This window comes from Streptopelia decaocto (genome assembly GCF_964273445.1).
Source record: "Streptopelia decaocto genome assembly, chromosome: 4".
NCBI lineage: Eukaryota > Metazoa > Chordata > Aves > Columbiformes > Columbidae > Streptopelia > Streptopelia decaocto.
This window is the reverse complement of record NC_138658.1, coordinates 24659167-24675702: the sequence shown is the minus strand read 5'-3', so window position 1 is coordinate 24675702 and position 16536 is coordinate 24659167. Positions and strand designations below refer to the sequence as shown.

The 16536-nt window shown below is 40.0% G+C and overlaps 1 protein-coding gene across 2 annotated transcripts in view; it reads left to right on the top strand.

The window, feature by feature from the left end:
* The window catches only part of MAPK10 (mitogen-activated protein kinase 10), an 80127-nt gene extending 63893 nt beyond the window's left edge, over positions 1–16234 (top strand). For both annotated transcript variants that reach the window (XM_082051142.1, XM_082051141.1), the window contains exons 10-12: positions 8832–8895; positions 9452–9529; positions 16028–16234. In XM_082051142.1, coding sequence (XP_081907268.1) covers positions 8832–8895; positions 9452–9529; positions 16028–16170 — 285 coding nt within the window. In that variant the 3' untranslated portion in view covers positions 16171–16234. The remainder of the gene's footprint in view (positions 1–8831; positions 8896–9451; positions 9530–16027) is intronic.
* The last annotated feature ends 302 nt before the right edge of the window (positions 16235–16536 follow it).

Here is a 16536-nt window from a genome sequence, read left to right as displayed (position 1 = left end):
GTGGACTACTCGTTTGAAATCACTTGCTCCTACATTTTACTGTTGTGGAGCCTATGAATTTTGGTTTTCTACAGTTGCATTCAGTGAGTCTTCTCTTGTGTCAGAATCTGGCTTCTGTGACTGGTCTCATCCAAGGTGCATAGATTTCTTTTCGCTGTCTGAGAACAAAGCTTTAGAGACAGAAACTTAAGAAAAGCCTGGTCTCCTTTGAGTCCATACAATCTCAGCACTTTGATTCTCTGTTGTCTTGATTCTGACCCAAGCTGAATTACATCCCTCTGGGTGTGATCAACAGGCAGATCAGAACTCCTGTGCCAGGCAGAGAGATAAGGAGCACTTTACAGAAGCTTACTAGGTACTGCAGTGTTATTAATCTTTTCTTCTCTTCCCTTACACAAGGAAGTACATTGTATTTGGGGATGTACCTGTCTATTAGATTTCAAGTAATAGTGCTGTTGTTTCCCGGTGAAGGGAGAAGAAACACCGTAAGCCCAGGTTTTATGTTCTGTCTCTCTGTATCATAGACAGCAGGTACTAACCATGGGTTTTGCTTTGCCTTCCCCAAGTGGGCCTTGCCTCTTCTAGGGGAGCACCTTTCCTTCATTAGCTCATGGCTTCAGAGATGTGCATCCATTTTATGGGCTGGGTGCCAGAGGGTACAAAAGGAGCCTGGGCTATTTACTGTGAGGTGGACAGACAAGGATGGAGTAGAGGGAGGAGTGGGAGAAAGGATGAACGTGGTTTAGTGCTAGAGTTAGGCTACGGTTGGGCTCAATGATCCTGAGGGTCTCTTCCAACTGGAATGATTCTATGACTAGCAAAGATGAATGTTCTGCAGCCTTCTCAAGGAAAGTTTGCAGTGGACCAGCGAGCACCTTAATGAATTCTCCTTTAGGATTTGCAGCATGATGAGGCTCTATGAAGGAACAGCCCTGCTTTTCACAGGCTTTTTCACAGGGAACCGGAAAAGAGAGTGATAGAGATGCTTTTCATCACTTGCATTGTGCTTAACCTCCCACTATTTAATCCGATGACCCCACTGGGACTTCCAGGCCTGTGCTGTGGTGCATTCACCCATGTTCACTGCACTCTCTTTTAGCAGTTTTCCATAGAATGAGGTCTTTCATCATGTGGCTAAAGGTTTGGTGGTGGAGTGGGTTTTTTTGAGAGTCCTCCTCCCATACCATGTAACATGAGGCAGGATTCCTCCCACTGTCAATAACCCTGTATAGTAGAGATAACACAGTAAAAAACAATACAGAGGTATTAAAGAAGATGGCCTTTTCAAGCAGGGTAGCATTAGATTTAATCCACTTAGGTGTCTAGTTAGATTTCTCCCTATCTCCAGTAATTGGCTACATCAACAGGAGTTGGGCATCTGTTGTACAACATTCATTTGGTTTGGGGGCTTAGGAAGACAGGCAACTGAAAGCTTTTATTGTGGCAGAAATGTTGAAGTGAGCTTTTGCAGTGCCACGGAGTGTCACTGAGTGCTGGAGTAGACCATGAAGAGCACTGAAGACAGTTCAGCGAATGAGCAGAGAATTCATTGTCAAGGTTTAACTCAGAGGTAACGACCTTCCATGTCTTCCCAGATTTACAGCGCTACAAATGTGAGAGGAACAGATAAAACAGCCCTGTCCAGTTAGGAAAGCAGAATAGTGAGACAGTTACAGTCCCTTTTTATAAGTCTATTAAAAGTTTATGGTCTTTCACAGGCTGTATGGGAGCCATAAAGATATTATGTCTCATTCTAATGGGTGAAGACTGTGACAGAAATGGAAAATGGTAGGAATGCAATACTCCTTTCCCTCTCAAGGTATAACAGCAATAAACTCTTCTGGTTGGCCTTAAGTGCCAGGTAGCAATTCCCTGATACAAGGAGCAAGAGGATCTGTTAAGAGATGTGGTAATTGCTATTCACTAACACCAGGAGGTTACACAAACTTCTGCATAAACTTCTATATAGACTTCTGTGTAAAAACAAACCACATCCCAAGCCTTCAACAGCTCTTAAACAATCGTCATATTTACATTTAGAAACCGGCCCTGCACAGTTTTTGAGCTTACCTGTGGAGTGAGCGGGTAAGCCAGATTTTGAATTTAGAGGTAGTTCTTTCGTCTAACATACTAACGTCATTAGCCAGCTTCTTTTGAGCCCACCTCGCTCGCTGCAGTATCTTTTACAATAAAGTCAGAGCATTAGGTTCTCCAGAATGTACATCATCGCTCTGAAATTCATTTGTATAGTGTTATTCCCAGGTAAGATAATTTCTATATTCAACCAATTATAAGTGAAATACGTGTTTCTAAAAAACATGAAAACATAGTAGACAATGTGTGTTTAAGATTGTATGGAATTCTCAGGATTTCAGGAACTGCTGAAATTTGTTACCAATCTTCACACCTAATTCATATGTAGGGAAACCAGCATTCCAAGAGGAAAAGTATTATTTACTAATGTTACACAGGAAATCCGTTGTAAAATCAGAATAGGAAGCCATAGACCTTACTTCTCTGTTTTATATTTCAGTTAAAGGTTCCTTCTTCCTGTATATTATATGCAGAAACTGTCTTGATTCTACTTTTAAACGAATACAGATGTTTATTACTCTTGTGTTACAATATTTACTTTACCTTACAGTATTTGGGCTATTATTATGAATAAATGAGACACTCCATACATTTTCTTCCTCAAAGTGCGCTGGTCTTTTTTAGTGAAGAAGACATTTCCACCATCTCTTGCCTCCCCGTGTAGGCTACCCTGTTTATTGTAGATCATCTCAATATCTCCCTGGTGACATACTAACTTCTCTATTTTCTTGTCTGAAAATGCTGTGCCTGAAACTTTGTTTTCATTTGCACAGCTGCCTTTTTTGATGTTGCTATATGTTCTTAATCCTTCATTGAGATGAGCTGTGAATAAATCCCAGATCAGATAGTTAGTTTTTCATATCTCCTGTAATGTTTATGCGACGCTGCCTATATGCATGTTACTGGTTTTATCGTAAAATGTTTAAATCATTCGTGAACAGGATGGATTCCTAGGCATATGCTTCAGATTAGCTTTAGTGTTGCCACCTGGGTGGCTCTGCTGCCAAATTTCAGAACATTCATGCTGGTTGCTCTCTAGGATGGCATTGGCTTGAGCTGCCTGGTCTCCAGTCTAATTCCTTCCATGTTGTTGGCATGAGAAATAATTTCAAATGGGAGAGATATCTACTTACTGGTATCAAAGTAACATTCTTATGCAAGACTGTGGCTGCTTTCAATTCCTTTCCTTAATTTTTCAGTTACTATGTTTTTTTGTAAAATATTAACCAAGTGGTTTTCAGCCAAAAATATTTGCATGCATATTTCTGGAAGATGCTGTTTTAGAAGAATTTCTGCTGTTTAAGGGCAATTGTTTAGGACTTAATGTTGCCCATTTTTTTCTTCAGCTATAAATGATTTAGGAATCACTTCTTTTTGGAACCTCTTGAATTATCTGTGTGATCTTATAAGTGGTTCCTACTTGGGAACAGTATTGTTCTGTAGCAAAATTTACCATAGATTATTACCTGGTGTTTTCTATTAAATGGTTTCAAAATTCATCTTAGATTTTACTTACCTGTAATTATTGCTTGCTCTCTGACATTGCCACTCATTAGAGGAGAGATTTCTTAGAAGAGGGAAAGATCAGATGTTAACAAAGTACCTTTTAAGCATTTCTCAATGTTAACAGATTTTTACAATAGTGATAGATCATGTGGGGTTTTATTTGCTGTAACTAACACTGCTTTCGATATTGGTTTTGTTTTCATAGGATTTCACTGGCATGTCTCTGCATCTAGGACTACCCATGAGGGGCTGGGCTGTAAATTATAATTCATTTTTCTGTGCTTGACAGCCCGTGTGTTGCCTTTTATTATTGTGATGCTGTTTCCTACAATGCTTATGAAGGAGATCTCGTTTGCATTTCTCAGTCTGATGTCCTCTCCAGGATGGAAACTGCCTCTGTACTGTTTTAGCCCTTTCTGTATAAACTATCTGTGACCAGCTGTTAAATAAAATCTACTCAAATAAATTTTAAGTTTTGAAGTTTGTTATAAGAAAACAAACAAACAAAAAAAGCCATCTCTTTTGCCTGTGAGTGCTGAGCATTCATGATGATGGAGAAGCATTTCTGGAGACCTCTGTGAGCCTGGAAAACAACACTTGAATGAAGGTGTCACCTTCACTACATGTGACACTTCATGGCAGAATCAAGGCTGTCAGGTTGTACATCTTTTCTGGTATTCTTTTCTCTTGCTCAGCTCTGTGCATATTTGGATGTTGTATCTAAACTCTGTGGTGATCTGCCACAGGGGTTTTCTAGCAATCAGTTCCAGGGTTTGTTTTTTTGCTTAGGGGCTGATGGTGCACATCTGTTGTCTCACAAAAGAAGTTTGCAGCTCTGCTTTGTACACAAGCATGGATATTTTGTCTAGTCAGCAGCATCTGTCCATTTATAGCTGATAAGTTATGGAAGCCGAACACACCCTCTGCAGCAATCTGTGTTAATGTGAGTGAGAAGTAGTGGTTAGAGACAAAAGAGGCATTTATCTTCTTTTTTCTCCTCCAAACAAAGCTCAAGATTTTTCCAGCTTGCTGTTGTACTTATCCGTAATCTACTCAGTCATCTGTGCGCGGCCAAGTAATCCTGCCTCCTGCTGCCTGCCATCCTTGCAGTCCAGCTGTTCAGAAACACCTCAGGCCACAGTTTCTTCGATGGTGAAGTTTTCCTAAAGGCTCTGCAAAGGTTCCAAGGAACGGCTGGGCACAGAAGCATCTCTTTTTCCATCTCCACAGCCCACTGTGGAGTCCCTGCGCAATACAGGGTGAAATCTGAGGCCATTGACACTTTCATCTCTAGCTGAAGAGAGTTCAGGCCACTGGTGACAGCACACCAGTGTGCTTCTGCTTGCACTGCAAAAATAAAATATAAATAGTAGCAGTAACATCATCTAGGTTGTGGCAAAATACAAATGAATTTTTATATTCACCTGTTATGAGGATCTAAGGCATTTAACAAATTATCGAACCTTACGCTATTGATTTTTACAGCCTCCCATTGCCTCTGGTATTTGTATATCACTAATTCTCTCATTGCCTTGTATGCTGCTCCACAACTGCTGCTCCAGACCCTGCAATTCTGGGAAGAGATGCAGAATCAAGCCTTGCTCCTGCCAAGCTTTCTAAAAACAGCTCATCCCGAGGTCTTCGCTGTGCTGGCACTCGCTCTGCAGAGGCAGAGACAAAGACTGCAGGATTTATTCAAGTGGGAGGTTCAGCCCACTCCCTTTACATTCTAGCAGCAGCACACAAACCAATCTGTGTTCTTTGGGAAAGTTAGAATACATCAGCCTCAACGTATGTTTTGCTTTTTTCTCTAGTGAAAAGCTTTTTCTCCCTGGATGTTAGAAAGGTATTTAACAAATCCATCTAACCCCATGAAAAACATTGCCTTTCATGGGTTTTGGTGTGAGGTTTTTTTTTAGGGTATGTTCTTGTTAGTTTTCTTGGTTTTTTTGTTTTGTTTTGTTTTGTTTTTTTTTTTTTTTAGAAAAAGGTCAGTGTGGATATTTTGGGGGTTTTTCTGTAGTTGTTATTATATTCAATTAATATCAAATGTAATGCATAAATATTTTAAAAATCCATTTATAAAATGTAAAAGCCAAGAACCACTGAAACAACAAGGGATTATTTTAACGTATACTAGAAAAATATAACTAATTCCTTCTCTTCCGCATCTAAAAATAGATTCTATTCTTTGTTGCCACTGCAGTCACTTGCAAATCAATCTGATCTGGGAAGAAAATGGCTGCCTTAAACTGAAGCTAGATGCTGCCACCCATAGGCTTGATCCACACTCTGTATTGATTTAAGGCTACTTTAACTATACTTTTTCTGAAAAACGTACAAACTAAACCATATAACTCTCAGCTGGGACATGATGTATGAAGGATTTAGAAGAATGTCTATAATACTGCAGCTGCATCCACATAGAAGATTAATAATTGTGAGCTCAGTCATTTTCTAAGGCATTTGAGTTAGGCAGCAAAGTCATTTTCAGGCCAGCCTTTGGACCAAGACTGAAATCAGGTGCCCAGGAGGACACAGGTATGGCAGCTGCTCTGTGAGGTCCATTGCTGTGACAATACTTGCATTAAAGACCTCTCTTTCAAGTTAGCAGAAATTGGGTGGTCAGCCTGGAGGGGATTATCTAGTTTGATAACAATGCAATAAGCTCTCTTGTTGTCGTTAGGGTTAATGAGGACCATGGGAAAATAAATTCATTCTTGAAACTGTTAGAGGATTCTGAGCTCTGTCCCTTGAATCAACACAAATAAATAAAATAAAATAAAATAAAATAAAATAAAATAAAATAAAATAAAATAAAATAAAATAAAATAAAATAAAATAAAGAAATAAAAAAAAGATTCCTGGTGCCAGTGTGAGAGTGCTGGCCTGGCCTCACAGCAGAGCTCCACTGTCCCATGTCCTGCACAGCCTTTAGATGTTACAGAGCCTGCCTGTGAGAAGAGCAGGGATTTATTCTTGTCATCATCACACTGAATATTTGTTACCCTTGGCTCTTGTGTTCCTGCCGAGAGCTGTGTATCCCACTAGCTCACAAATCAGCTCTGCAGCATCCACACTGGTGCAGCAGTAGAACACACAGTGCAGGAGCAGTTTCTGGCATCCTCCGGTGGGTGAAATGCAGAGTTTGGTTGCTCTCCGTTGGTTGTCTTCATAGCAAAATAGGAGTTTGGTAAAAAAATTAGATTATTCTAGGCTCTCTCCCTGGAAAATGTCTTCATTTCCAGGATGTGTTAATCGAGGAAATAATTAGTGCTGCTTTTCTTGTTACTTATTAGCTAATTATGCCTGCTGAAGACATAACTGAAATAAATGTGTAGAGGCATAAGCCAGAGGTTTTGTGGTTGTGTGAACTGAGGACAGGAATGTGCATCTGATCACTTGTTCCCTTTGATTCTGTAAATTGTGTGTTTGGGAAATGAAGCAGTAAAAGAATAAAGCCTTTTATTTCTGGCTGGGGGAGAAATATCCTAGTTTTTCCGTGGAAGGTGTAAAAAGAGTGTTTACATTTGATAGGAGCAATTTTACTCACAGCCTGTGCATTTTGTAAGCTTTAAGAAGGAAAAGTTGCTTGCAGGATGTTCTTGTCTTGGCCAAATGCCTCCCCTGCTGCTACCACTAAAAGTGGAGATGGCTTTGATTTTGGGTGAACCTGTCTTAAGCTTCGGGACAGACTGAAAGGGACAGAGGAGGGTTGTTAATGCTGAATAAGCGAGCAGCTGCATTGGTTTTGGACTCAGACTTTTAATGTGGTTTTATCTTACCTTGCTGATGTGGCAAAACCTCAGGTACCCCTGCTGAGGCCTGGGACTCACTTTAACTCATGGTATGTGTTCTACGTTCCCTCTAGGCATCCTCTCATGTGTGAGAGTTGGCAATCCAGGACTTCACCTGCTCCCTTTGTCTTTAGCCCTGATACAACTGTCAGCCTGTAGGAACTTCTCTTGTTTTCAGTGGACTTGTCTGGTCCAGCTATCATATATGTGATTATTTTCTCACTTTTATTTATAGTATGCACATAGCTTAATAGACTGACGGTGTTACTCCTGAGAGCAAATCCTCAACTTCTCAGTGAATCAGAAAACAGCTTGGCAAACATGCATTTAATAGTAGGATGTATTCAAAGGGACGCAGTGGCCAAGTGCCCAAGATGAAAGTTAGAGGAAATACTTATGCATGACAAAATCAAAATAGATCTTGTTTTCATCTTCATTTGATACTCTTAGCTCAGATGCTGAAGCTTCTGGATAGAAGGAAGGGGCAGAGTCCTCTGCCTTGCTCGGCTGCTGGATTTGGCAGCTGACATCAGGAGACACAATGAACATGTGGCTTATTTGCTCAAGGAAGGCAGGTGTTCAGGCTCTCAGAAACTCTAGTTGCCTCTGTCTCAATAAATTTCAGGATCTGCTACTTCTGTGACACTCTCAGCAACTAAAACATACAGTAAAAAACACCCAACACCTTTCTGGTTAGAGCAAAGTTACTTAAAAATATGTATACTAGCAATCTTGGGAATTTGGAACATAGATCGGAAATTCTGGCTGGGAGATTTGCATTAAATTAGTTACTCTTAGAAGTTTGTATAGCAGTGAGTATGATGTCTGAAGGACAACTTGAAACTTCATATTGTAATATGACTCCTAATTAATCAGGATTGGTATTTGTCTGGTATTCTGACAGTACTTTCTCTGCCAGTGCAAACAGTCTGTTTGTGGAATTTCTGGGCTCAGGATAAGAACAGTGGCACTGCTGACAAGGGTTCTGTTTCATCTGCAATTATGGCTCTTGTTTAAAAGAGGAAAGGGAGAAATACATTGATTACTCCTACATAAAGACTTGAATTCCCAAAGTGTTAATTCATTTAATACTCAAATGTGTTTCATGTGCTTTTGCATGTACAGCAGGGGTGTCAAACTTATTTTCAGCAGGAGCCACATCAGCCTTGTGGTTGCCTTCAAAGGGCCAAATGTAATATTAGGACTGTGTAAATGTAACTACTCCTACATTTATACAGTCCTAAAATTACATTCAGCCCGTTGAAGGTAATCATGAGGCTGATGTGGCCCCCGGTGAAAATGAGTTTGACACCCCTGATGTACAGGATAGATAACAAAGAGGGAGAAGGGCATTTATCTATACTTAAATAGTTACTCCTAATTATTTACAATGTAATGAACAGTTGAATAAATAACTTTGTTTCTCTCCTGCAGCCACCGCCTCAGATATATGATAAACAGCTGGATGAAAGGGAACATACAATCGAGGAATGGAAAGGTAATAGCAGTTTAGAATTAAATGGGAAGGGGTATTTCAATGGCGAAACAGCCATGTCCCACCACCAGGTGCATTTGTGTAAACCCAAAGGAATTCCTTTGACAGGAAGAAACTAGCACTTTGGTAGCTAAAATATAAGAAATATCCTCAGTACTATCATTGTTTACATAGGTTAATGTTAACACGGGGAGATGCAGATTCCAATGCTTCATAGAAATCTAGGGATATCATCTGGAGAACAGGACAATGCATCAGAATTTTACCCATAGTAAAAAGCACTGTATTACTGTGCTACTTCATTTCTGGGTAGTGCAGCGTTAAACAATTCACGTTTCCTAGTTTCTGTCTCAATTCAGCTCCAAAAAGAGATGATAGGAGAGGAAGGGAATGGAAGAGAGAGGTCGTAGGTGAGCAGGGCTGTCAAACTTGTGAAGACAAGGTAGGGCAGAGCAAGGCAGCCTAAGGAAGGCTACAGTGCTGCGTTTTGTGGTAGTTGCTTTCTTCCTGATGGCAGGTGCTGGTTCTCATTTGTAACTGTTGCAATTTTCTCTTCCAGAACTCATTTACAAAGAAGTAATGAATTCTGAAGAAAAGACGAAAAATGGTGTAGTAAAAGGACAGCCTTCTCCTTCAGGTACTCAACCCCATTAAATGACTTTGACGTGTGTTCTGTACGGACAAAAAGAGAAAGAATGGAGATGGCTGAAGCACTGGGGCTGCACTTACAGTTCGGTAAACCAAGTTAGGAAGTTTTCATTAAATCCAGTGCTACTAATAGGCTGACCTCGATAGTCGATGTCATATTAATACTTAAAAATTGGTCTTCTTGCTATTTGAGATATACTTGTCCTGGTATTTTCTACGGAAAGATCTGTGGTTACAGGATTATATTCCTGCAGGTGGGGAGAATTATCTCACGCTGTCATTACTATCCCGCTATGCTGATGGATAAATGAATTAATACTCTGCTAATTGATATATGCAAAATTGGTGAGGTTGGCACATATCCACCCATTAGACATGTAACATTGCACCCCCCCCATGTAAGCAACTGGTACCTACACTGGTAGTTTATCCTTCCAGAAGTCTGATAACATTAGAACATCTTGCTGACGAGCTTGGTTGACACTTTGATGAGAAGGGAAATTTGTCTTCAAACACAGATTCTTAAAATCCTGTCACAAAAAAAATCTCAACTACATTTTACCTGAGGAGAATTCACATCAGCAGTCTTTTCACAGAAATGCCAAGTGTGACTGCCAATACATAGAAAGACACATTTGGGAAGGTACGCTTTCACTGGCAGACTGGAAGTGCCCAGATTTTGAGCACAGTGTCCCAGTAGTGTTTGTGGGTAAACCTACCTACCTTCTGCAGAGCCTTTTCTCAAAGTAAAATAACTTAATTCAGTGTCCACTGCATATTTTCAGAGAGATTTGTGTGTGTGTGTGTGTGTGTGTGTGTGTGTGTGTGTGTGTTGTGATTTTTTTACTTCATGCTAACTTAACATTAGAATAAGAATGTGCCATTAGTAACTGAGAGGACAAGGGAAAATATAGCAACAATGGCAGAAGTTAATAGAGTGCTGGATGGTAATAAGATACTGAAAACCATCCATTGCATTCTTGCTAAGTAGTAAATAAAGTATAGGACTTGCAGACTTAATTTACCAAATTACTGCACCACCACTGAAAATAAATCTGGGGCTCTGACAGGTATGTGACAAATCCTTGCTCTGTAATCATTTTCCCCTACAGAATGGTGGTTGCAGTATGATTTATGAGCTAGAAACGTTGTTCCTGTTTTCAGGAATTAACTACCCAGGGATTTCTTTTATGTATTCATATTCTGTTTTTTTCTATGTAAAAGGTTTTTATTGTTTATGTAAAATTTCTGACCATTTCTGGCCATATAAAATTCCCATTTCTCATCTGTCTTTTGCTGTTCCCCTTAGACTCATTTTGGTTGCCAGACGCCAACAAGTATAGTAACTATTTAAAAATCGCTCTGAGATGAAACTGGTTTATGAAACAGTAGATTTCTCAGTTTTATGCACCTGACATAATTTAGATTAGCTGAATGAAATACTGAAAGAATGAGGTAAAACAGGTGACCAGTTCTGAGCAAAATGGAAATGAGGGAGACTATACACACACATTGCTTGTGCTTGTTAGCCTTCTTGGCAAGAATTCAGAAGGCTGAGATTTGGGGCTTTACTAGTAATCACAGCAAGCAAGCTGGAGACAAATTTCTGAGATCACTTGATCAGAACTTTTGGGGAGACGACTCAAGTTGACAGCACCAAGGATAATAGTTGCCCATTGATACTGCAGACTGGTTGGAGTGCCTGTGTATCAGGGTGTCGGTCACTTGGTGCTTCATCTCGTCCTGTGAAGAATTAGCCAATACAACATATAATCTTGAAATGTGGGGTCTTGGAGAAACCTCAAGTGCCCCTTATGCTCATGTCCAATGAACAAAATCAGCTGTGTCCAAAACTGTTCCCAGCATGTACTTCTGCTGCCTGTTCCAGAAAACCTCTGTAAGCGATCTTGTTTACTTTCAAAAATATGTTTGCATAAATATTTGCCTAAATATTTTATTTTTTTTAATGCAGTTTACCTCTTACTTCTTGTCCTGTCTCCAGAGGACATGGAGAACAGTTACCTACATTTTTCTTTCTGGTAGCATTTAGCTCACTTAAATTCCATTACTGCATCTCTAATCAGTCTTCCTTCCTTTGAACTTCACTACCTGCATCTTTGAAACTTCTGAGCTTACTGCTTTTCTCTATGCTTTCTCTAGTTGACTTCTGTCTCTCATAAATGACAGTATTGAAACCCATCTGCTTAAGGCACTTGTAGCGCTGAATAGAGTGGAAAGATCTGTGTATAGGCTTATATGTACGTGTCACATAAATATATAAGCAACATGTGCAAAAAACATACGCCCGTCCACATAAACATTTAATTGAATCTTAGATCGTAGGTTTGGGGTTTCTGTTCTTTTTCTGTTACAGAATTGCCAAATTGTTCAGTTCTGTTAAATTCAGCTGATGTACCCCTTACCAATACACTCACTATTGAAGGAGTCTGTGCCATATAATTACTCCGCTGGGAGAATAAAAGTGCTTAGAAAAAAATGTTTTCTCAGTGGAACTCGGTCACAACAATGTATGTGAGAAATAGCCACTAAATTTAATCAACCTTCAGGATTGTTGACTAATTCACTCCCTTAAGCATGAAGATATATACAGTTTGTACACCTATATTCTCCCCAGAATACACACAGACATACGCATGTATGTGGCTAACACACACACACATATGTGCATCTTCTGTGGAGGTGTCCTTCTGGGTTCCACAGAAGATGTATTATTTATTTCTAATTACTCAGTTTACCAAGACGTGCTGTAGACCTTTTCACTAGCAGTCTCAGGTCTCCTGCTCTGTCACTTCTGAAACAGATAAGGAAAGGGTATAAACATCATGCAGTGATATGGGAGTACTTTACCAATACAAATTTCTGTTTGGTTAATGCTTTTTAAAAAAGTGTATCTGACTGGTGTTAGCAAGCAGCAAGTATTTCCACCAAAGAAAGAAAGAAAGAAAAAAAAAAAAAGAAGAGGCTGTAGATTACTTAGAATTAAACTTAAGTTCTGTTCAAAGTAAATAACCTGGCTGCCATTTGCAGATTTCCTCTGCTCTGACACTGCATAACTGTCCAACCACGTCTCTCAAGCTCTCCCCTAGTCTTCACTACCCAGCTGTAATTTCATACCTAACATTTCCAACTGTCCCCTGACTTCTGCATACTGAATACAGTAAATAGTGCTGATCCCAGTGCAGCTTATTCTTAGCAGTCCCCTTTCATGCTGAAATTCACTCTTTTATTCTTCCCTTCCTGCCTTTTAGCTGTTGTCTGATTTGGTCATTTTGCTGTCACCCAAGAACTACTGGATACCTTTAGCAGCCTTTTCTTGGTTCTGTGCAGAGCCTAAAATAAGCAGCTGATGGACTTGCCTAGCCCTGTGACATAAGAGTTAATACTTACATGATTTATAAGAAGCTGAGCAAATCCCCAAGGCAGACACAAGGCTTTTTTTGGAAACAGCAAAAGCTGCAGTTCTATTTTTTAATTTTTTTTCCTCTGCATCTGTGTCACTTCACAGCAGAAGTCTTAAAGGCACTTCCATAGGTGCTAATTAAACTGGGCTTCACAGGAGCTCTCTAAGGAAGGAATCCCAGCTTTACAGCAGGAAAGCTGATGTGTGGCTTAAAAGACTGGCTGTCAAGTCAGTGGCAGAGCTGGTAACAGGTCCCAGGAGCTGTTTCTCACCTGCTCTCAACTTTTGCTCTTTTCCTTGACCCTCCAGCCAGTGAGAAGCTTCCTGCCAAACAGCAAATTTACAAACGGGGATCTATTTCTCTTTTGAATGCACCTCTGTCATTTCTGCAGCATTTCACGTGGCACCCATCCGTTGCAGAACAAGCTGTTGTAGCAGCAGGCAGATACTGAGTGCAGCAAATGAAGCGTTACTGATTCATCAGGACAGCTTTCGGATGGGTTCCTGGCTGTTGCTGCTTCGTGCTGCTGAATTGTTTAGTTCTGTCATTTAGGTTTGGTGTGGTTTCGTTTGGTTTTGTGGGTATTTTGTGAGTCTGGGTGCTCTGGGGCTGCAACAGTAACTCTCAGGTGTGCATGGTGTCACGTACAATTGTGCTGAAAACTCGGAATAGCTGTTATAAAAATGCACCTTCCAGAAACTTATGGGCTGAGTTGTTACTTGCTGAAGCAAACATAGCAGGTTTTGTTGAATTCGGTGGTGCTGAATCTGACAGCATAACAAAATCTTCACCTAAACAATTTCTGCAGCTATTTCTTAGTTATTTTGCCAAGAAAATTTGATCACACATCTATCAAAGCAAGCTGCACAGCAACAGTTTGATCCAAAGTCAATTGAATCTACTGGAATTCTTTCCATTTGATTCCTGGGACAGTATCCACAACATACTGGCAGGCTTCTGTCCAGGATTGTAAACATTTAGAAAGGTAATACATTGGTTAGTCATATAATTCAGTCATATTTTGACTGTATCTAAATGCATTCATTTTCACTGATTTTCATAAAATGCCACATGATTTAATAACATGTAAACATTAAGTAACAGTGTTGTCCTGGGTGATTAGTTATCAATAGGAATGAGATAGGTGTAAATCAGTCATAGAAAAACAAACCTCCTATCAGAAAATATATATGGCTGCTGTCTGCAGTCCCCAATGAGACGTCATTGAGATTACTCTGTCTTTTTGCAGCATTTACAACATCAACTGTTTTCTGAATGTATCAGGAGAGTAAGCTAATCCAAGGGTTCTTCTGATGCTGGAATAACTTTGTACCACTGCAACAGCAGAAAGCAGTTCCCATCTAGAGCTCTGAATGGGAGTGTATCTGCCTCTGTTTTGTGCATATTTATAGAGAATATGTATAAAGGGAAGAAAAAGTTGAGGAAAATAGAAGAGGGTTTGGAGTTATGGTGGCTTCTTTCTCCAAGTAATGTTTTTATTGCAAAAGGGTTAACAGAAATCCTCTCCTGTGAGGGTGAAAGCTCATGGACTCCGCACAATCCAATATGATTTCAAGCGAAGCCATTTATTACAGAAACAAGCCTCCTTATATATGCAGTTATTTCCTGATCACGTGTCCATGCGCCAAGCATGCATTAGCTGATTGGATATTGTCCATGTTCATGAGCTGTCCATGCGCCCAAGTCTCACTGCTAATAGGTCTGTTGATTTACGTCGTGTTTTCAGCTTTCCGAGGTGGCCTTGAAATTCTTTGGGCCTGGCTAGTTTAATAACAAATCTCCATCTAATAGAAACCCATCCACACATTAACTTCAAGAAAATCCCTCAAATCTCCCACACTCTCCATTGTCCCACAGGACCATATATTTTGACTAGTATAGATGACTATTAATTTCTACAATAAGACTATAAAAGTCTTGTAATTTTATTAGGTGTGTTTTATTAGGTGTGTTGTCTCACTTTTCAAGGCAATAGATGTTCATTTCTGTCCATTTCAAGGAAATGAAAATCTTTAAATGTGAGCCAAGAAAACTTTTCAGTCGTAAGAATGAAATGCCATCTATCTGCAGAACAAAGGACCGTGTGTCACAGTGACTGGCTACGATTTCCAGCCGTGCAATATCATGCAAAACGACATCATGAATATTTAATGAAAAGTAATGTTTCCCTCCCAAACTGCAGACAGTGTTAATTTTGGTGGAAAGTGAATGGCAAAATGCTGCTTGAAAGTTTAGTGGGAAAAAAATACCAATCCAATTGTTGCTTGCTACTCTGAGAATTGAAGTATGAGTTGAGGTTAACAGGCAGAGTGGCTCTGTATTTATCAGACGGTTATCTGTATTTATAGGACACATAATGCCTGATAATATTCAGGGATGTGATACATGTTCAGTCATGTTAACGATAATGTCATGAAGGTTCAGATTTTGTTTCACAAAGTCAAAGTGATTTTTTTTTTAATAATATCTGGTACTACCATCATTCTACAGAGGACAGGTAAACTTGGATGCACAAAAATACTGTCACAACTGAAATCCTGGGCTTAGTCACCTAGTCCTTGACTAAGAGGAAGAAACTGGCCTTGTCTCGCCCACAGATGCCATCTCTGCATTGCCACTGGGTGAATTGGTACAACACATTCTACTAAACTACCTACAAGAAAACAACCAGGGTTTTATGAGAGACTATGGAGGACTGGGTTGGCCTTTTTTTAATCTTCTTGTCACCTGTGTGATCCTAGCAGACCTCTGATTGCTGGGTGGTTTTTAACTCTAAGAAGGCTAGGAAGAATTGAAATGATAGACACAACATGAGCTATATCTCTTCAAAACAGACTGTTGAGGGAGAGAAAGAATTCCCCAGTAAAATATTTAATATTATCCAATGCCTAAAGTTTGTATAGCCACTTATGTTTGCCATTGTTTAAAATGGTCTGTGTACTTAAATGCCTGTTGCCGCAGGGTAAGTACCCTTTGCTTTTTAAACTGCGAGAAGTTCTGGGGTTTCAGGTTTAATCACGTTGGTGTTCATTTTCGTAGCACAGGTGCAGCAGTGAACAGCAGTGAGAGCCTCCCTCCATCCTCATCTGTCAACGACATCTCATCCATGTCCACGGATCAAACCCTGGCGTCTGACACGGACAGCAGCCTGGAAGCTTCTGCGGGACCCCTCGGTTGTTGCAGGTGACTAGCCGCCTGCCTGCGAAACCCAGCGTTCTTCAGAGGATGATGTAATTTAGGGGGAAAAATTAACAGGAGTTAAGAGATGAAAAGGAAGAGAAATAAAATACAAAGATTTAAATGAAACAAACAAAAAAAAAATAAAGCTTTTCAACCTGCTTCTCCTACAGAGTTATGTAATGCAGCTAAGCGCAAGTGTATATTTAACTTATAGTTGCTCTGCTTTGGTCTTCTTCCAACGACGCTTACTGGGGAGGGGGTGTGGAAAGGAACTGAAAAATCCTTTTTTTTACCCCCTCCCCATAAGATGTAAAATCAATGGCTGCAAAACCAGCAACCTGCAACTCTCCTTTTCTCACTGGCATGACAAGGT